The sequence below is a fragment of the Lepisma saccharinum genome, chromosome 5 (assembly GCF_977018435.1).
Source record: "Lepisma saccharinum chromosome 5, izLepSacc3.1, whole genome shotgun sequence".
NCBI classification, from domain to species: Eukaryota; Metazoa; Arthropoda; class Insecta; order Zygentoma; family Lepismatidae; genus Lepisma; species Lepisma saccharinum.
The window spans coordinates 95,628,336-95,651,726 of NC_139233.1; the positions used below are offsets into that span (position 1 = coordinate 95,628,336).

A 23,391-nucleotide genomic window follows, 5' to 3' on the forward strand; every position below is an offset into this window, starting at 1 on the left:
GTACAGTGGGATCCATGAGTATTACCTTGCAAATTGTCCATGACCATTTTCATTAATTTTTCTCTTACATCCTATGTGTTTTTAAGCGATGGATTTTTATGTGTCCTGGTGCAGAAGTTGTCAACAGCTTGTTTTGAGTTTTCTTTTAATTCTTGAAGCTTTTATTGAGTCAAATAAAGTGCAAGAACATGGTGATGGACAATTTGCAAGGTAATACTCATGGATCCCACTGTACAAGAACGTTTCTAAAATAATGAAAACATTTTTAGTTTGCGGAACACAGTACTATTCAACTTCTGAGAATTGAATGCAAACAATAAGCACCAACATTAGTCTGTAAGCGATAGTGTTGCTGAATGCTGATTGTCGGATAGGGGGGAGAGGGCTTATCGGTGAGTTCATTTTTTCCCGATACTTTGGACCATAACATTGCAACTCTACAATTCTATAGCTAGGAAAGATAATAGTAGGCAAATTATTCACCACCATTTTCATTCTCTCTTTACCCTACATCTTGTGTTCTTCTAAGGGGTCATTGATTCTTTTGATGTGAAGCTTATGTTGACATCTGCGTTTCTATTTCAACCCATTATCATGACACTGTGGAAAACAGACTGAATGAAAATTGAAAGGAGCTGGACATATTGCTTTAACCGTTGGGTGTACACTTAGCACTGTATCTACGAGCTAGCACTAGCTCGTACAATAATACTACCGAAACATTGGTGGTCACATCCAGTACTCCCAACAGAATTGCGCCGACCAGGGTCGACCACCTTGACGGAGTGGTTAGCGCAGCGCGCTACGAAGCCGTGGGTTCCGGGTTCGAATCCAGGGTTGGCCTTGGATGTTCTTTGTGAGTGTTCCTTGATAAATTTCATCATATCGTTACTCATCCTCATCATCGCGATAAGCCAAAGTGTCAGAGAATCAACGTAAAATAATCTAACTCAACAAATCCAACAGCAATTCTGATCTTCCCTACTGTTCCACATTTTCGGATCTGTCTCCAACCTCCTCAAAAATATCCTGGGTACGGGCCTGTTCTAGGAAGCAATAAAACAACGCGAGCATTTAAATGCCTCACACTTGCTTCGTGGCAGTTGGAGGCGTTTGTTGTTAACTTATTACAATCGGGAGTGAAAGATAAAGAGAAAGAAGAGAATACAAGACAACGGGCTTTTTATTAATGAAAGAATAAATGGGAACAAATGTCTAAGCAAGTTATCGTGAATTGTTGCTAACTGTTTCACGTGAGAAAAACGACGATCATTTTTTATTTATTCCTGCCTGCCTGTATGTTATGCCCCTGATTTGACGTATTCATTCAAATTATAACGTTTAACTAGAAATTAAAACCAGATGAATACAGAATAGTTTAATATTATTGCCCACATGTTTTTTTCCCCCACTTCTATTTATAACATTTTCCGTATGAAGCTAATGCGACTCGAGATACCTTTAGGCGCGAGGCCCCGTGCGGTTGCGCATTTCTCGCACCCCTTGCTTCACCACTGCCTCTCAATGCCTTGGATTGCCCCGAAAGTGAATATTCTTTACGTTGCTAAACTAACATTTTTTCCCTAGGATAGAGAAATGATCTTCATTAATGAAGCAACAGAAGAAAGTAACGTATATTTACGTTTATTTTAAGCGTATTTCCACGTCGTAGGTTAATCGTTAATGCGCATTAATGGTGGAATCAGAACGAACACGATGACATATTCATTCCTTACCCAGGATTCAAAAGTAGGGCTTTAGCTTCGTAGCCACTTCTTCATGGAGGCCGGAAGGTAAAAAATGAATACATTTTATTAGATTATTTTTAGCGTCGCTTTTTTCATTTTTGGCTAATCCAAACGACGTGGACGAGTAATAATATGATGAAATTCACCGTCAAAAAAACACCCATGAGCAGACCGGGATTCCAACCGAAACCATGTACCGTCGTAACGCACTGTGCTGACCTTTCCTCCACGAAGGTCAGCTGCAATATAGTCGAATCTACTGAATACGTTCGTTTTGAGGAGACTTCCCTTTATAATGCTTCACCAGAGCGTGGTTTTTGATTCATTGATTGATTTGGAATTTTAAGTCCACTTTATGCACAGTAAGGCTAATCGGGACTGGACCTACAGTCAAGTGGGATCCGAATCACTGTACCATGTGCCTCCACCGCGTGTCGAACCCGGGACCCCTAGATTACATCAGAGCGTGGTGTTGATCATTCATGTCTCCTTCAATACGGCAGAGATCGAGAATGTGTGGAGCCATATCATTTGCTCGAATGGTGTCACCACACGGTGCCATACACAGGGGGAACTTTACTTTTTTTGTAGCAGTCGCCACATATATTTTGATGGCATAAAATCTACCTAACGCTTCGCTGTCCCTTCAAGTGCATTTGTTTCTGTAACTTTGTAAATATTGTTTTATAAAGACCACACTGAGGGAAGGAATGCTCTATCTTCCATTAAACCTAAATACTGTGCGACCATTTACTTCATTGCATTATTAATTATAAAGTGCATACTAATACACGGCTATAAATTATCAGGTTTAGAAACGGGAAGAGTTTATATGTAGTTTATATTTTATTTCGCCATCTAGCAAGTAGTGTTTACTACAGTTAACTTTGAGAAGTATAAATTCTTGGTTCCGTGTTCTACGACTAGGGATCCTGTGTTCGAATCCCGTACGAGTCTTGCGGAGCTTCCCGACCGAAGCGAGAAGCGACATTTGTCACTTGGAAAAACATTCAATAACAAATGCAACTTTTCGAACCGACATGACAACGTGCACGTCTCCCGTCGCGTCGTTGTTTTCGGGTGGCATCTGCTGGTAGCGCAGCTGCAGTAAATGTTCGACGGGTTCGATACCCGGTGGAGGCACATAGTTGTTCAGATACCACTTTAAACTGTAGTTCGAGTCCCGATTAGCTTTACTGTGCATAAAAGAGACTTTAAAACACCAACTCAATCAATGTACTTTATAATCAATAAATGTAAATCATATTCTTAGTTCTTAAATTCTTATTTACGTTTTATTGCTCGAACAAATTAACATTGCTCAAACAATTACATTACATTTACATGTAAATGTAACGTAATCGTCTATTTCGACTGTTAATGTCCATTTTTAGTGCCTGAAAAGTTTCAAATGATGAACAGAATACAGTGTTAACTAACTGCTACGATCCTAGCTGTAGTTCAATACCAGTTCAGGATAACAAAACTATTGGAAAACAAACTTTGTATCGAAACTTTCCAGGATTTATCCATGCTGTTAAGCCGAGTTTACACCGGGGTTGCTCCCACACGTCACCAGCAAATTTTGGTAATATTTCGAAAAACGCTTGTGAATTTCTTATCAACATCTCACGTTAGCAACAGATTTCCCGTGTTGGAAACAGAAATGTTGTTATCCACTAGAAGTCGGTAAAGATCAAAGGACACTTCCGCTACAATTAGTTCCTGCCCGCAGTGAAGGTCTCATCCAGAATCTTCTGTCTTCTCTGTGGCGCCAAAATGACTCATGTTGCCACAGAGAGTACAACTTCCTTCACAGTCGGCATCTTGCAGCCAAAATGTTAACAAAAGTTATTAAAAAAATAAAGTAAAAGTAATGTTATGGCAACCAACATTTGTTGGCATTTTCTGTTCTTAACCGTGTTGGTAACAAAATGTTGATAACATTTGTAGGTAACATTCGGTGTAAACGCGGCTTTATCCGTCCCGTCCCGCTTTCTGCAACGGTTGCCATTTGGCAGACACTCTTTATCTCCACATGCAGGATCTTCTGTGGCTGGAATTTATACACGCACGTTGCATAACTGCACTGTCGTGGTTTTTGAGAAAAGAATTGCTGTAGAAATGACGTTTAAATTCCCGTGATGAGAGTATCGATTGAGGAAGAAACTGTAGTTGAATCTGTGACGCTTTGTTATATGTAGTTAGGCCTAGTGGCCGTAGCCGTTAAAGAGTTGGGTGATTTGTTAATTACCAAGAAAAAATGTTGCTAGTACTTTTGTAAAGCGCGCAGATCACGCTTTTTTTACTAGCAAATGGCTGTGTTCCTTTTTTCTACTCAAACTTATGTAGTTGTGGAGGAAGCGTTTACTTTAAAAAAACTGTGCACGGTGACTAATTGGGACTAAAATATAGAGAGAAAACCAGTGCTCATCCTCATCTTCGCGATTAGTCAAAAGTGGCAGAAAAGAAAAGTGAAGTACACCAAAACAATCAATAATGTCCAATTACCATCCTTTTCTCCGTCCTTATTTAGTTAACGATACGATACGGAGTCTCAAGGTCATGTTTCATGATGCTGAGGAACAGATATTCAGGTTTTGAAATGTCACTTAAAGACGTAAGTAATGGAATTCTAAACTATACGCTCTCCTCTCCCTACCCATCACACACATATGCATGCATGGGAGTGTTAAGGGGTGTTTCAGTTGCCTATCTGGACAGTGTTAGCTTAATTGTCATGCGTTCATTTCCCTCTTTTCACAGAAACCATTAGGTATATGAAGATAAATATTTGACCTTATTGTTTATGGGTATGCATTATCACCTTAGCACAGCTTTTTCTATTATTGTGAGTTGTGACGGTATTTACACTATTTATATGTGCCGCCACTGAAAATCGAATCAGAGACATCTTCATTACAGGCCGATAATGTTACTATACGAAAAGCGTTAATACACACCAGCAAAACGGTGACTGCTATATCAGTTTTGCACCCCCCCCCCCCCGAAAAACAGATTAAGGAGGCCCTATATAAATCGAGTAGAGTAATTTCTCGTGCAGTATGTAGTACGCTAAATATTTACACATAAATAATCTAATTAGAATTCAGTAACACAATTGTTATGCAAGAAAAACTGCATGCTATGTCGAACAAATTGAATAATAATAAGAATGGTGTTTGAATGTCTGATGATATCGGGTGTTTAGTAAGTAGAACAAGAGAAAGTAAATTTTACACTGTTACACTTCTTTGTACTCGTATTGTGTTTGTTTGTTCACTGGACCTCCCTGTTGGAGTAGTGGTAACGTCGTCGCATTGTAATCAAGGGGTCCCGGCTTCGATAGCCGGCGGAGGCACATAGTGGTTCGGATTTCACTTTACACTGTAGGTCTAGTCCTGATTACCCACACTGTGCATAAAGTGCACTTAAAACACAAAGTCAGTCAATCACTCGTTTTTTACTGAAAAGTGCTATTCTGATATGAGCAAAGCGCTTTCGTTACTTACGAAAAATTCTCCTACTTTAACAGAATTGTAATCTAAACTTTCTTTTATATATCGCAGCTATGACTGCGACTCATAATCACAGCTCCAAAAATTCTGGGTTCGAATTCGCATATCAGTTTCATCTGCCTAAGGAGGCCAATAAGTAAATAGTTAGAAATAGAGAGCGTTGGAAGAGACAGTAAACATACCATCTTGGAAGCAGGGTTACTGACTGCATTTACGCACAGTATCGGCAGTATTTAAAAACAAAGACAGCTAATTCCTTTGGTAATACATCAACAGGTAAAGAAAAGTAAATGCTGTATTCATTTTGTTGATTTCTGATTAAATACTTTGCTATCTTGCCGTTGTTAATTTTATCCAAAGAGAGATAATAATCCATGTTATTTCACACGAAGTAATACTAGCATTAACATTGTTATATTATCCCTTGCAACAACCCTGCAGCGAAATACAGACAGCTGTCAAAATACTTCATCGCAACCAAAGCAGTGGAACAAAGCCACGACTGTAGAAATGCAGGTTCCAACCGAACCTCAGTTGCTAAACCGTTCTCTGTCCCTGGCGCAAAACCTCCTGGAGTTGTATCGCCACTTGTGTGCTAGAGAGCTCGAGTTTCGGTTTCGCTTCTAAGTGAACAAGCCCAAGCAACAGTGGCGTGTGCATGGGACAGTTAGTTGGGAAATAAGTACTTCCTATCTCTTTCAAGTTCACTGCACAAATAATTAACGTCAACTGCAAAGAAAGATGGGGAAATAGTGTGACTGCTGTCCGCTATTGCAATTGTTCCCGATGACGTAGTGGTAACGGTATCACATGAAATGATGCGATCCGCCGTTTCCCCCCCCCCCCCCTCGTTAGAGCCTCAGTGGTTCACTTTCCACCGCCATGATCTCGGAAAACGTTTCGGAAAAAAACACTTGATAGGCATTGCACCTACAGTGCTCGTGGCAGTGATTGAAGGTACAAAGCAAATATAACGATTATATTCTAAATGTAGTCCTTCAGCATTTTGTTTAGTCTCGTAGCAATGACCAGACCATCAGACTATCTAAAGAGATGTGTAGAGCCTCACATACTCTTCAGTCTAGGCCAATTTGGAGGTGATGTGATCAGCAACACGTTCTTGCCGCCTTTAACCCCCCCCCCCCAAGTTTAACCCTAGGCACCCGTTTGTTAGAGGCTGGGTTAGCTCCAGAGCCGTTTTATGCATGGACAAGGCCGGAAAAAAATTGACCTTAGATCATCCACGGGACTCCCGTGGGAGCCAGGATCCCTACTGTATTGTGTATAACCTACTTAGTTTCACTACAGCCCCTTTCCCCCCGTTCTTAATTAAAATGATTTATTGTTAGCAATAGCTTATCCGTGATGGGCAGGGGGGAGGGAGAGACTCCAAACCCACCACCTCTTTTTTATCGAATTTTCAACTGTTGACATTTGTATAAAAAAAATTGAAAATAAATTAAAGTCAATTACAATGTTCGCTACCAATATTTCTCAATTGCCTTCGTTCATAAAATGATGAAGGTAACGTACATACGAGGAAAATTTAGGTTGAGGGCCTATCAGCCCTAATACAGATGTATGTTCCGCCAAGGTACTTGTGTACCTTGTAACAGTGTACAATTGGTTGGTAATTATGGTAATTAATGTAATTATTATAACAACTATAGAACTGCTTGTGACGTTTTTCCTGCGCGAATTGTAATAAAGACGTATTACGTCTATATTTCGCGTAGAAAAAGCCCCACATTCCTCCTTCGTAGTACGCCTTGCGTCACGCTTGTTTTGTTGCTTGTGCCAGTCGCCGCTAGGTGTCTCCACCTATCTTTGCCCAGTGCTGCATTTACGACCGTGTAAGTTGAATCAGTTCCGATCCGACCGACTTTCACGTAACAGTCAGTTTCTCGCAGGGAAACGAGCGAGAAAAAAGGAGGATGGCGTGCGATTAGTGTGGAACGGTGTCTCGCTGGACGAGACTTGCATTTTTTGGGATCCTAATTGCACGCACTGGTTTTGGATTATTTCTCTATACTTCGGACAACCACCCAAAGGTGGATCGTTCTGACTATCTCGCATTTGAAGTCAAGTAGTGGAAGGACTACGTTTTTGTATGGAATCTAATACGCGTGTTCCGATTCATGTTTGACGTGTGACAGACTGTTTTGGCGTATTATGCACGATACACGTTACCACTACTTCTAAGGAGCGTTCCCACGGAACCATGATTGAGGGGAAAAGCTGAGTTTCGTCATGCCAATGTGGAGGAAAAGACGACCGGATGAGAAGGAAGGCAAATCCTATTTGACGCTCCAGTTGCAGAGTTCGATTGGTCAGATGGAACAGTTTTGAGTGCACTATTGAGGTATGTACTGTGTTAAATCCCTCTTTTGTGACATATTCAAATAAAGTGAAGTGCGTCGGGTTCATATATTTTGAATCTCCAGTTCGAATAATTGGAATGAAGAAGATATAAGCGTCGAATTATTGGAACTATGCAAATTGAATTATTCACGTAATTATTTGGGCAAGCGCGTCATCACCACTATTCGTCGTATGCAAAAAAGTAAAGGAGAATTTCTAAATTTTCTTAATAATAAATAGACCAAGGCGTACACTAGCGTAGTTTACTATTGAGTCTCAGAGGGTGTCAGAATACAATGAGAGATAATGTTTGTTTGGCACAAAAAAGATATTAAAATAAAGTAACTAGAGAGCATCAAAGTAAGAAGGGGATAAATTGTTACAAGAAGAAATAAGAGTTTTTTGCTATAAAATCTTGTTGAGAATTTTAACTTGTTAAAGGTGTTTGACATTATATCATTCTACGTTTTGGTTGAATTTATTCTTGTTTGTTGTCGTAACTGTAACGACCTAATGTATGAAAGCTACGGAGTAAATCAAGGGGAGAAGTAATTGTTGAATCTATTTTTGGATATAATCTTGTGAGATTTAAAAGACGGGTTTCTCGTTAATAATTGTTTGATGTACATGTTTTCATGTTGGGACGTTAATCAGTCTTCGCTGCGAGATTAACGCAATAAATTTTGACTTAAGGTCTCAAATGAAATATATTCTCTCTTTTCTTCTTTTTTTTTTTTTTTTTTTTTTTGGAACCTTGCTTGCTAACAAAGAACGAAAGATTACCAACGTTAAATGAAAAGACGAATTGATTGGTTAATATTGCATGCATTTTTTGTGGTGTCTCGTGTACTCTCCCGCACATGAATATACACATATCAAAACTGAATGATCGGTATAGTGTGAAATTTTCCACGATACTCTGTGACTATATTTATTGCATACCTTTTTTGTTTTGCTTAGCATTTTTTGGGAGGGTCCCCGCATCTTCGGACGCGTGTCACCCCTTTTCTCCCATTGGTTCTCAATAGAGACTGAGGCGGCAGTGATAAACGCTTGCCATTAACCTCAACATTTTCGTGACTTTTGTGACTGGTTAGTTGTTATTCGTTTCTACGAACGTACGTTAACTGATCCCGGACCTTTTGCGCGTTTCCTTAAATAACTTTCACTATCTTTATTACGTACGCAACAACCACGTTACAAAGTTCCTGGTAGCCGAGCAGGTTGCATTAATTTATACACCCCCTAATATCACAAATTTTTTTTCCTTTACTGTTATTCATATTTTTTTTTTTTGGTGATATTGAAGTTACGATCCTTTCTCTTCATAACCTTTTTGTTTAATAACTTCCCCTTTTGTTCTTCCCCCCTATTTTTGTGTGTTCAAACTTTTTTTTTGATAACAGTTACCCCCCCTTTTTTTTGCGAATTCTTTGTACCCCCCCTCTCCCTTCTTTGTGGTGTGTTTCCAATTTTTTTGATACTCTTCACACCTTCCCCCTCCCCCCACGTCTCTTTTTTAGGAACGAAAGATTTACCCCACCCCCTTTTGTACGTATATTTTTTGTTATTATGCCGCCACCAGAGTTGAGCGACGTTACTGATTTACTAACGTTACAACAGGATCCATCCCCTCCTTTTGTTTTACCACCACCTCCTTCCCTAACGGGTCCTCATTTCGTACATCCGTCTCAGATTACCTCTCAGGTACCGTTGACGCAAGCTACAGCGGCTTTAACCTCAACTGTTTCCGCCTTGCCTTCTTCTCCCTTGCCTGTTACAACTGCAGCGCCTGTAATGGCCCCTTCCTCACCTAGTTTGGTATTGTCTTCCCACCACAACGGTGATACGCATATTCTCCATAAAATTATGTTGAAGAACTTAGATACTCGTGTGAACGCTCTAGTTATGTGTGACGGTCATGATCATATTGCCTTATTTACCTTTATGTTGGCTCTCCAACGCCTTGTCACCTCTCACCAATACCCTTTAGTTTGGTTACTTCATAACGCTGTTCGTCGCACCGAGGGAGTTCTACAAACTCTTTGGGCTACGGCTCTGGCATCTTCAATGTCCTGGTCGGATATGAAAACTTACATATGGCGCCATTCGGTACCTATGTCTCTATATAACACCTTGGTTCACGCTTACGTCACTCGTCCTCAACGCGAGGGGGAGACTCTCCACCTTTACGTGTCGGACGTGCATGACTCGGCGGAGGCCTTGGCATTGGGCTGGGATTCAAATATTTTGGTCACGTTTATTTTACAACACCTAAATAATACATCTACAAATTGTTTATTATTTCAATCCCGCCCACAGTCCATGTCCGAGTTGGTAACTCTGGCCCATTCCATTACTCCCTTAGAGATGCAAAGCGCATACTCTCAACGCCCATCAGGTCGTGTTGACCGGCATGTGGATTTTCCACCCCATCCAGCTGCCACCGGAGTTCAGAATCCACATCGTTCTTCCCGTCCATTCCAACCTTTATACTGTAACTTTTGCCGCCGACCTGGACACTCTGCTTCTCATTGCCGACGTTGTCCCCCAACCACCCGCCACTCTTCTCATGACCCAGTTCCTCGCATCTAAGAAATGCACGGAATACTACAACTTTGGCTTTTGTATTTTGGTCGTGTATTTGACTTAGAACCTTAAGAATAAGGTTAAATAACTTTCACTATCTTTATTACGTACGCAACAACCACGTTACATGCTCATATGTAAACAAAAAAAATCATTGATTCAACATTAACATGTTATTTTCAGGTTTAGTAAATGATAAAATTTGTGTGTGACACTCGTGCAATATTATATAACTGCAGCTATATGAACAACAAAGGAAAAATGATTCATTTAAAAAATTGTTTCTCGAATTTTAATGTTAAAGAAGAAGAAAATGAGTGGGCCTCTGAGGCCTCCCTTATGTAAGTAGTCTGTCTACGTTTATTGTACGCCAGGGATAAGCTAGGGATAATATAAAACTTCTTCAAGTCTTAACTGCAGTTATTTTGTTAAACAATGGTTTCATGCATGCAATCATGTCTTATACGTATAATATTTCTGCAAGGGTTCTTTGGTCAGATTCTCATTCATTCAACATTTTGACTGGCACCTAGCCTCTTCTGTCTTTTCCTCTTGATGCAGAATAAGTACAATTCAAATGTAGCCGATAAAAGGTAAAGCTAATGTAATTTGAGACCCTTTCCTGTTCAATTCCTACAGATCTTAAGATTGTAAAGTCGTGACTTAAATAACACAATTCATTTTTGTTGGAAGAACAGGTTTAAGTAAGGTATAAAAATAGTACAAATTGGTCGTGTTTCAAGTCAAGATATTAGAGAAACAAGTTACATCTTTTGAATAGGTTAAAATACAATATACGTATGTTAAAAATCAGAATAAAAACTATAAAAGCCAGTGAAATTGAAATAAATAATCGAGATTTCACAAGTAAGCATAAAGGAAAGGAAAGCTAACGCACAATTCTTGCAGTAATGATAAAATATTACTAATTGCGAGAGCTTAACCGTGAAATGATTGCCCCGCCATCGATATGGAGACAGATGGGGACGAGGAATACAAAGATTGCTAGGCCTCTATTTTGACGTGATTCAAATTCCGTTTTTTTTTTGTTTTTTTTAACAAACACTGTTTCAAAGTATGCGAGCTATACCTCCGAAGTTCTAGTCATTGGGAATGACATACTAAAAGCGCGGATTTTCTGAATGACTAGCATGTGAGTAAATATGTGAAGAAATCCGTCTTCTCGGATTATAAGCGCGGAGTTAGAGTAGAACCAGAGCCCCCTGGTAGCAGCAGATCTTTTGGGGGAAAGAGGGGTTGTTGCAAGTAATTTTTCATTTTTTTTGTTTTAAAGTTCAAGTCCGTGCTTCTCAAGCATCCGAAATATTAAAAAGACAGAGTGCTGAAAACAACTTTCTCCTACCCTCTTTCTATATTGCTAACTAACGTTTTAAATAAGAGTATTTACATTTTGAACGAATAGTTTCCCCTTTCCTTGTAGGAGTAAGGCGGCGAATTCAGAAGTCCTTCAAAAACCACCCATCCACACTCTGCGATGTCTCAAACCTTCAAGTACATTAACTTGCCATTTGTATAAAAATGTAAAAAAATACCAGAAGTTTTTAGGTGAGCTTACCTATAAAGATTTAATTTTACATATTTATAATTGCTACAGTCAGTTAACAAAGCAACCCCCTTAATCCACCATCATGGAATTAACATTTCTTTTCGCATGCATATCTCTAAATTCGACTACAGAAACACAATTGATTGACTTGGTGTTTTATGTCCACTTTATGCATAGTAAGGCTAATCGGAACTGGAACTACAGTTTAAAGTGGAATCCTATGTCCCTTACCGGGTATCGAACCCAGGACCCCTTGATTATACAGAAACACAATGACCAGAAGTAAGGGAATTCATGCTATTCACTTTTGAAACCACAAAAGTCATTTGCTGCTGTTATTTATTGATCGATTTCTTTTATTTTACTTCCTCTTCTGTCTATTTTGGCATATCGCAAAGATTAGGACGAAATTGATGCGAAGGATAACAAATACGCATAGGCAGTATGCAACACACAGACTGATCGTGAGTTTAGACGCCAAAGCCCCGTTTGTCTGCAAAATGTAGTGCAGACAGAGCGGGATTTATAATATTTGGGCCCTTACGATAGCCTTTGTTTTGTTCACTGTCGACAATATTATAATTATTATTAACAATTTTGTTATCATGGTACTTGAATTCCACTAATTGCATGCTTTGTACTAATAGCACTTTTATAGTTTAAAATATCGATAAATCTGATTAAAAATGATTAATTAAACTTCGTTTTCCTTTAAAGCCGCCACTTTCAATATGTATTTCGCCATACAACACTAATACCGCACACGCACTAAAGGAAACCAAACCAACACTACATTACGGTAGCCACACCAGACGCGAACCGAGAAACAAGGATTTCAACCGTCAATATCTATCCACTTGACTTTTAATTGTCGGCATTTAAAATGTTTACATTCGTTCTTTCGAGGAACAACTGTTTATATTCGAGCAATAAAATTGTACATATTATTTTATTACGTGACCTTTGAAAGTAGGGTCATGATGTAAGAACTTATTTAAGTGCTAGAAACTTCTTCCATGTACGTCTCATTTTTGTGCGGCCCTAGGTTATAGCCTGGGATAGCCTAGTGGCAACCCCCCGCTCACCCTTCCGTGAGTCCAGGGTATAATACGTGGAAGAGAGGCGCTTGCAGGAAAGTCATCCCTTACACCCCGTTTCCTGTTATCGTTACATAAGGAAATCTCCACTTGTGGGCATTATTCCCCACGCTTTCGGTGGCGTACCCATGAATGTAGTAAAGGGATGTGAGCATGAGTTATTTCTTACCACGCCAAGATCGTGCAATCTTTTCCTAAATTTGGCGTTTTTTTAGGATAGTTGCTCTAAAACTCCTTGTAGATATGCCACTGTTACATAACTTTGCAGCTGGCACATCGTAACACGCTTGAATCACCCGGTGACGGAATTCGGCTCTGTTTAGCGTGAAACACGGTACAAGCTGATCTAGTGGTTAGGATATTAGCCTGTTTTGTTAATATTTTGCCGCCCATCTTACCTATTCATCAACTCAATAACAGTTATGATGAATAAACTCCGTGGCAAGACGTCCCTGTATAACAAATGCCTGTTAATTGGTTAACACGTGGTCAGAACTTCGAACGACGGAAATGTTCGAGCTCCCACCGGTAAATAAACCTTTGATCACGCAAACTCGAAGGGGGGACGAGCAGATAAACGGGGATCAACGGCTTTGTCTGTAGATTAAGATACTACGAAGTCAACGGTTGTGAACTCGATTTACTTGTGCCCGACCCTGTGGCCGAGTGGTTAGCACATCGCGCTGCGACACCAAGGGTCCCGGGTTCGAATCCCGGTCGGGCTTGGTTGTTTGTGAATGTCCATTCATCCATTCATCCCCATCTTCGCAAATTACCCAAGAGGCACAAAACGCGAAGTAAAATAAACTAAATCAATCAATCAATCAATCGATTTACTTGTCGCCGGCTCCCACGGGACGAGACGGGACAGGCTTTTAAAAATTCGAGACGAGACGAGATTGATCATGTGTCCCGAGACAAACGAATATTTTCGAGACGAGACAGCATTTCACAGCATTTCCACGAGACGAGACAGGCCAAAGTCTCGTCTCGTGGGCAACACTAATTCTGGACTGGGCATGGATGTGAGTGTTACTTCATCAACTTCATCCTCATCGTCGCGATTAGTCAAAAGTGGCCGAAAAGTGAAGTTAATAATAAAAATGAATAAAAAGTTGAGTCAGGTATAACGACCTGAGAGTTTCTGTGTGTTGGGTTATTCATCAATTGTATACATGCATCATTCAACTCCTCCCTTAAGAGGCAGAACTACAAAGTAATCACCTAGGATCTTTCAAAAGTTAAATACCTGTTCAGGATAAGAAGACCGTTCTAAATCACACTTTGTATGGAAAGCCGCAGCAGTAACAATCCTTCTCATAGGTGTGCGAACGGAGGGCAAAGGAGACATTGCAATATGTGTGTATTGTCCATCATGAGAAAATTGAATTGGTCTTCTTGTGCTTAAGTGGCGGCGATTCGGTTCCAAAACCGGAGGGGGGGGGGGCAAATACAGTATTTCCACATACGAAATATAATATTTTAAAACTTGTTTCGTTCTTGATAAGTCGGCCCCCGTGGCGGAGTGGTTAGCACATCACGCTACGACACTAGGAGCCCCGGATTCAATCTCGGTCTGGACATGGATGTTTGGTGTCCATTCATCAATTTCACCATATCATCACTCATCGCTGTCTTTGCAAATTAGCCAAAAGTGGCACAAAAAGCGAAGTAAAATAAAGCAAATCAATCAATCAATCGTTCTTGATAATTCGACAGTGATATTAATTTTCAACGATGTAGTTTGTCCTGCAATTATGAGGCAAGTTATAATCACCAAATCTATTCTTTCTAGATGTTACAGTGATAAATTTTCAGAAAATTGGTAAAGGCATCTGTCTGTACTGTATGTCATTCGGTTTTCTCTAAATTTGCTCTTAAAGCCCTCCAGGACTGCACCTGCACCCTGGCGCTGACTCTAATTGACAGTCATCTTGAAACTTCTAATCAGGTAGTTCTCAACCTCTTTCAGTCCGGGATCAACCTTGAAGGATACTACACCTCACGGGACGCACAAGCATGGCAGATTTACTTCTAGGGGTTTATAATCGTATTTTTGCTAATATCGAGTTCTTTAAGAAGCTCTCTTTTACGCTTGCTTAAACAAATTTCACATACTTCATTCTAGAAAAGTTCCATACATATATAATATAAAAGGCTGAAATTAAGAGATGCCGGTAAAAAGCAATGGTAGGGTGCACATAACAGAAATGTAGACTGCGTACAACACGGGTTGAATTTAAAATGATGAAACAATATATCTTAGTAATTTAATAGATTTTTAAGACAGTAAATCAATTCTCGAGTCCGACTTCGCGACCCACCAAACATCCCCTCGGGACCCAGCTGTGAGTCGCGCCCCATAGGTTGAGAAACGATGCGATCTAATGCCTTATTCCCCCCTAGCATTTGAGCGTCGAACAGAAACAAGTTTTGGAAGAATGCTTTTGTAGGCTGTCTCAGTGCATGACGCCTCGAAGTCTGGAGAAGGGTCAGCAAAGAGCAGGAATCAGTGAAGGAAAAGAAAACATTTACTTACACAAAATAAGCTTGCAATCAGGCACCTTTCGGGGGGGGGGGGGGCTGAACAACATATTTTTAAGGGGTATAGATAGAACCTCACAAGTGTATGTTTAGGGCTAGTGGTGGCCTTTTGGCAACTTTTGGTGCCAAACGGGGGGGGGGGGGGAGTTTACTCTCTCTTGGTAGACAAGGCCTAGAATTAAGAGGCCATAGTCCGGAGGCAAAAAATGGGGAGCAACTGTCCCCTAAATCGAAGCCAACGTTGAACGCTGCCATTTTTATAACAATGTGACGATTCATTGTGTCTGTGCGATTATTATGGCATTACTTCATCATTCTACGGTGAAGAGAAACGTAAAATAACCAAAATGAGACACAAAGATAGAAGAAACTCTCTCCAATAAGCGTAAATTAGCCTATGCAGTGTACATTTATCATGGGCGGATTAACTGGGAAATCTAATACTTTCGCCTGTACCGAAACGTCTCAAATTTTAAAAAAAATATATTGGGTGGCCTAGTGAAATTGAGAAAGTATCAGCCCCGGTGCCTCGTTCCGAGCACAGGGGGGTGATCCTGTACTATGACGAGGGAACAGCATTCTTCTTCATAGTTCACTTGCTCATAGAAAAGTTGATTCAGATTGGATTCCCAGAGCGACAGGCCCACCATTTCTTGTTTATAAAATTTTCAACTGTGAATATTTGCTTAAAAATAAAATTAATTACATTGTTCCTTGTGGATGATACCTACCAATGTTTCTGAATTACTTTTGTTCATAAAATGATAAAGGTAACGGGCATGGAATGAAATTCACGTATTAGGCCTATCAGTAATGGACAATTCTTGCAGTAATAATAAAATATTACTAATTGCCAGAGCTTAACCGTGATCGATTCGTTCACGGTAAAATTCACGCAATGTGGAGACAGATGGGGACAAGTAATACAATTCGACAAGACGTGAATTTTGACGTGTACTAAGTTTCAGCACCGTTCGACGTGAAAGCTTTATGGGTTATTTTCAATGAACACCGTTTCAAAGTACGCGAGCTATATTTCCGCATTTCTATTCGTAATGTCACTGATTGGGAATGACCTTCAAGAGCGTAGATTTTCATGAATGACTAGTATGTCAGTGAATGTGTGAAGAAACACGTCTCCTCTGACTAAAAGCGCAAAGTTATGGTAGAGTCCCTTGGTAGCAGAGTGCCAAAGATTTTCTGGTGGTAGGAGGGGAGGGTTGCACATAATTGTTCATTTATTACATAAGAAACTTCAAGGCCGTGCTTCTTATGTATATGCATACAAAATATTGAGGACAGAGTGCTGAAAACAATTTCCCCTCTATTTCTTTATTATTACTGGCGTTTTAAATACGAGTATTTACATTTTGTGCACATATCCCCACCCATTCGCTTGTAGGAATAATTCGGCAAATTCATCAGTCCTTCAAAAACCGCCACTGCACCCTCTGTGGTATCTCAAACTGAAAATATATATTATCTTTAAATTAGTGGTTCTCAAACTTTTTCAGTCCGGGATCCACCTTGAAGGATATTACGCTTCACGGAACCCATAAAAATGGGCGCTGGCAGAATTACTTGAAGGGGTGTGCACCTAGTTTATAATCATATTTTTGCTAACATCGAGTTCTTTAAGAAACCCTCCTTTACACTTGCGTTAACAAATTACGCATACTTCATTCTAGAAAAGTAAATATGTAATTTAAAACACTAATTTACTATAGTCTAACTAATAACACATGCTGAAATTGAGAGATGCCGGTAAAAAACAATGGTAGAGCCTAAATAATAGACATGCAGAGTTTAGACTATGTACGTACAACACGGGTTAAATTTTAATTGTTAAAGCAATATATCTTAGTAATTTTAATATAAGAGTTTTATGAGACACAATAAATTAATTTTCGAGCCCGACTTCGCGACACATCAAACGCCCTCTCGGGACCCAGCAGTGGGTCGCGCCCCATAGGTTGAGAAACGATGGGTTTAAATAATTTGTATGGAGATGCAAAACAATTTACCAAGAATATTTAGACGAGTTTAATTACAAACGTTTAATTTTCTATAGTGTAGAGATATGGAGATTATTAAACCGAGTTAATAACAACAATAGTTATAATTGCGGCAGTCAGTTACCAAAGCAACACCCTTAATCCACGATCCTTGAATTATCATTTCTTTTATTTTATCGGATATCCCAACGTTGGCATTTTTCACATATCCCTGCGCATTAACACTATGTTATTGATGCAAATCTATAAGTTGTACGGCAGAAACACAACATACTATTCACCTTGAAACCATGAAATCAAGTTGAGGTATTGTAACTGATATGGTTGAATGCTCTGCGCAGACTTCAAGGCGCCAATGCAACAGTCCTTTTTTATCTTCCCAGTTGCATCGTGTAAGTGTCGGGAATCACTCGCCCAATTACAAAGTATTTCAGTTCGGCTCTGTGGCTCAAATGTTAGCATGACGCGCTACAAAACTCTGTCTCCTAGGTTCGTATCCTGGATAGAAGTTGTGTTTCTTCCAAAAGTCTGTTTCATCGTTCATTCTAACCTTCGTATTATATGGGAGACTTGCCACAGGAATCCTCAATGTGAGAAAGGTACAGACAGCCATTTGCTGCTGTTTTATACTGGCGCGGTAACTCGGTCGTTAGGGCGTCTGACTACCAGGCGAGGGAGAACCGGGATTTTTTCCACCTGTTCAAGCGGCCTTGGCGTCCACCCAGCGTCGTACAAAGTGGGTATCTGGAGGAAACTCTGGGGGCGGCCAGGGCTTCGGCTGTGACCAAGAAAGTGTGGGGCCCAACTCCACACCCCGTATATGCTCTCATGGCGTGGTGCAAAGCACAGGGGAGGATTTTACTTTTTTTCCCTATTGATTGATTTGATTTATTTTACTTCTCCCTTCTGTATCTTTTACCCAATCGCGAAAATTAGGTTGTAATTGATGCGCGGGCAATAACAAATACGTATGGACAGTGCGCAATACAGACTGACTGTAGTCCAGGCAGAGTGGGATTTATAAAATTTGGGATCCTGGACTATCCCTTGTTTTAGGCACTGTCGATATTATTATTGTTATTATTATTATTAACCGTTTTGTTTTCATGGTACTTCATTTCCACTAATTGCGTGCTCTGTATTAATAACACTTGTAAACTTTAAAATATAGACACGTCTGATTATAAATTTTTCAGTAAATTTCAGTTTTTAAAATTGCCACTTTCAATATTCATTTCCCCATACCACACTAATACTGCACACGCACTAAAGGAACAGAAACTAACATTACATTACGGTAGCCACACTGGACGCGAATTAACCAAGAAACAAGGATGTTGATTTGGACCGTTAGTATCCCTCCACTTTACTTGACTTTTAATTATTGGCATTTAAAATGTTCACATTCGTTTTTACGAGGAACAATTGTACATATTGTTTATATGACGTGACCTTTGAAAATAGGATCATCATGCAAGAACTTATTTAACCGCTAGAAACTTCTTCCTTCTACGTTCATTCATAAAATAAGCAGATAAAAGTGATCTGACATGTTCTAATCTGCTATTATCACAACATTGAATTGAATTGAATTGAATTGAAAAGTCTTTTTATTTACTACAGAGCGAGATTCAGCCTTGGGCTGCTCTACCACCTAACTCTGGTGAATAAAAGTTACAATACATACATTTATAATACTGAATAATACTGAAATCAAATAACATAACATGAATGAATATGACATAAATGAAAAATAATAAAATTATAAGAGAATACAATGACAGATACATTAACACACACACACACACATACACATACACACGTGTACATACGCAATTTCCAGATCGATACTAAAATAGCATGCACACAGGTTGAAATATTCTTTGTGTCAGATATGTGTTTGCAAAATACATGGTTTTACTTTACTTGATTCCTGTTGCTTAGCCGTACGAGCTAATGCTCAATTTTTGTCTTTGCAATAAAAATAATACGACTTGTTCTTTGAAGTTTTTGGGTGTTGGAGCAAAAGAAACATAATCGGGGAGAGCATTCCAAACCTTTGCAGACCAGAGGGAGAAGGAGCCTTCGAAACTGACAGCAGAGTGGCGGGGAATGTCGATTTTTCGCCGACCTCTAGTATTGTATGGATGTATGGAATTTCTAAATGCCAGTTTCTCGTGGAGATAGCTTAGTGTTTGCAATTTTAATACTTTATATATTGTAGAACACTGATGCAGGAGGCGTCGCCTAGACATGTTAAGGATTTTGTATGTATTGAGCAAGGGTAGGATGTGCTGATTTCTCCTGATCGAGAGAACGTAACGAATGCAAGAATTCTGTATTTTTTGTATTCTGTTGGATATTTTACGTTGTAAATTCGTGCCGTACACCACATCACAGTAATCGAAAATAGGATATATTAGAGTTTCGATGAGATATAATTTCGTTTCTTTAGTGAAAAAGTCTCTCCTCCTGTAGAGTGATCTCATTATTGTTAGCGCTTTTGTGCATTGTGCTGAAATATGATCTGCACAGGAGAGTTTGGGATCGAAAGTAAGGCCTAGATTTTTAACGGTTGGTGCATAAATTATGTTTTGGTTTTTAATTTTGATGTTAATCGTATCATAATTTACTTTTTCAAGATAATAGCTAGAGCCTAAAATTGTGTATACGCATTTATTCTGGTTAATTGCGAGCCCATTTGCAGTCAGCCAATTGTTAAGGGTATGTAGATCAATGGTCTTTTTCACTTCTGCCCCTTCAGGGCCTCATTTATGTGCGACCCTAGGTTATAGCATAAGATAGCTTAGTGGCAACCCTCCCCCCCTTTCCTGAGTACAGGGTGTAATACGTGGAGAGAGGTTGGCATTTTGGTGCTTACAGGAAAATCATCCCTTACACCCCGCTTCTGTTATCGCTAATAAGGAACCCTCTCCACTTGTGGTCTGTATTCACCAACTTTCAGTGGAGCATAAGGGAGTTATGAGTCATTTTTACCACTTCTAGATCCTGCCATCTTTTCCTATATTTTACGTGTTTTGAAAGGAAAGTTGATCAAAAATAAGACTACGTCCCTCTAAAACTACTTCTAGATACACCACTGTTTCATAACTTCGCAGCTTGCACATCATAATACTGGTCTATCACCCAGTAACAGAATTTAACCCCGTTTAGCGTGAACACAATACAAGCCGATGTAGTGGTTAGTATAACAGCCTGTTTTATTAGTATTTACCCGCTCAATTTATATATTAATTATCTCCGTAACAGTTACGATGCACTAACTCCGTGGCAAAAGGTTCCTTCAATAACAACGGTCCGTTAATAGACTTCCTCATTGGTTGACACGTGGTCAGTACATCGAATCGCATTGCCGCTGTTATCTGGTTTTCTCGATCGGAACCTGCTAGTCCACGTAGCAAGAAACCGAAATGTTCTGTGATTGCGCTAACTTGAGTTCTAAATATACTTTATGCAAAGATAGGCTAATCAGGATTGACCTGCAGTTAAAAATGGTATCCGAACCACTCTCCCGTGTATCGAACCCGGATCTCCTTGATTACAGGCCGACGATGTTACTACTACTAAATCGGGGATGCCCTATATGTTAGGCCCTTACCATTTGACTGTTTCGAAGCTCCGATCATGACATGACGGAAATAAAAATGATAAAGCAAACACAGCCACAGTAATCTTTGCAGTAAAGAATCACCAGTAAATACTTTGAACAAGCCAAAGAAAAGTTTCGCAAAGATACTTCGTAACCTCGTCTTTGAGCTCTGAAAGATGGGCCAAACATTCATTTTGTAACATTTTACTGCCTATTCCGTCCTCAGTAAACCACCGAGCCCAGGTATTGTAATGTGTTTGACATGATTAACATTATTGCTTTCTTACAGAGAGGGGGAGGGACGAACGGACACGTTTTTAATGCTTTTAGCTTCTCACACAAGGCGTGCTTTTCCTGCATTTACTTGAAAGGCGAAAACGTATCAGCAGCGAATGAAGTGAATAACTCGTATATTCGCCCAAGTTTGGTTTGATTTCGAAATCCACCCAAGAACAGTAGCTTCATCAAGATAAGAAAAATCCACTGGCGCTGTTGCATAATTTTCAACAGTAAAGGAGCAATCAACAGTTTACCATGCAATCCTGCTCCTGCGTTGCCAAAATGTTCAGCACGGTCATCATCTTTATTCAGTGCTGAGCATTTGTATCATCACAAACCTCACACATCGAAAGTAGAGATGTAATATTTATCGTTGTTAAACCTTTTGACAATGAAGCACTGAAGGAAACTGGCAACACTGCAGTACTCGGGTGAAAGGGAAAAAATAAAGATACACACGCGTTAAAGGAAATGTTAAAACTTTTCCTGCTATTCAGTTTCTTCAATGTATGGATGTTGGTTGTGTGTTCGCGGTCTTGGAAAGATTTGATTTTGTTATTTAGAGTCGCTTTCCTACCACTTTTGGCTAATCGCGACGACGAGGATGAGTGATGACAGGATGAAATTTGTAACATTTGTAATATTTGTAACATTTAATTACATCGATGAAACTTTTATTTCTGTTATTTATTTTTCTAAATAAGCATTCAAACCAGAGACCTAAACGAATACGTACATGTGGGCATGTTAGAGATTTATCCAAAAAAAAAAATATTCTTCGTAATAAAGGAGTTAGTTAGTTAACACGAACAGTTTTCTTTCTCTTCGTCGGATACGGTGCACAGTTCACTTTTCCCTTCAACGGTTTCTCATGAGCAGACCTGTCATAAAAAACTGCAAATGGCTAAATATTGATTCGAAGTATTGAATTAATTAATAATAAAATCCTAGGTAGGTCACCCCGTGATAGTCAGACACCATACCACGTTCATTATTGCACTTCAGAAATTGCATTATAATATTAATTGTCAGAAAGGTGTGGAATATTTATTGATGATATGAATGTGAATCATGTAAAGGTAAAATAAAATGTATTAAATCGTTGCACGAATGTAGCTGTTAGAGCACACTTCCTATCTCACTTAATGTCCACTATTTTGGACAATTATTTGATTTAGGAATATTTGAAAAATACTAGCCAACGACGAAGCTGCTATGCCTGCAGTCGTTTGTAGAAACCACAGAAAATCTCAGTCCGGATACGAGTGCATCAGCTTAATCTATGGCGTAAACTTGATCTGACTTTTGTAATTGTTATTCGGCCCAGATTTGAAAGCACCACTGATGCAAGGCCTCTTGTTGAGTGAGCGTGTCATCCGTTTCTCTTCCTCAGAGCAAACATAACAAAACTTACGTTGCAACCTCCCACTGTTAGCCAGAGGTAAGCCGGTTCAACGCTGGTTAGGCATAGACGATTCATTGTGTTTGTGCGATTTTCATTCCATTACTTCATCATTCTACGGTGAAAAGGAACGTAAAATATCCAAAATGGGACACAGAAATAGAAGAAACTCCCCATTGAGCGTAAAATAGCCTATGCAATTTAAATTTAGTCATGGGCGGATTAACTGGGAAATGAGATACTTTCGCCCGAAACGTCTCAAAATATTATTATAAATTGTGTCGCCGAGTGACATTATGAAAGTATCAGCCCTTGTACCTCCATCGGAGTAGAGGTCGGTGATCCTCTATGACTAGGGAACAACATTCTTCTATATAGTTCACTTTGTTCACAGATAGGTTGATCGAGACGGGATCACGAGGAGAGGGGGGTGCTGCCATGCCTACAATATCTTGTTATCAAATTTTTAACTGTAAATATTTTAATGAAAAATGAAAATAAATTACACTGTTCTCTAGGGATGTTCCCTACCAATGTTTCTAAATTTCTTTTGTTCATAAAATGATTTAATGTCACGTGTATGGAGGGAAATTCACTTAGTAGGCGTAGCAGTAACGCACAGTTCTTGCAGTAATAATAAAATATTACTAACTGCCAGAGC

The 23,391-nt window shown here is 39.5% G+C and overlaps 1 protein-coding gene across 1 annotated transcript in view; it reads right to left on the reverse strand.

Annotated features, from left to right (window-relative positions):
• Positions 1 to 9,983: 9,983 nt before the first annotated feature.
• The window catches only part of LOC145988159 (protein CFDP2-like), a 58,702-nt gene continuing 45,294 nt past the window's right edge, over positions 9,984 to 23,391 (reverse strand). Inside the window, exon 2 of the mRNA XM_083122990.1 lies at positions 9,984 to 10,283. Coding sequence (XP_082979116.1) covers positions 9,984 to 10,283 — 300 coding nt within the window. The remainder of the gene's footprint in view (positions 10,284 to 23,391) is intronic.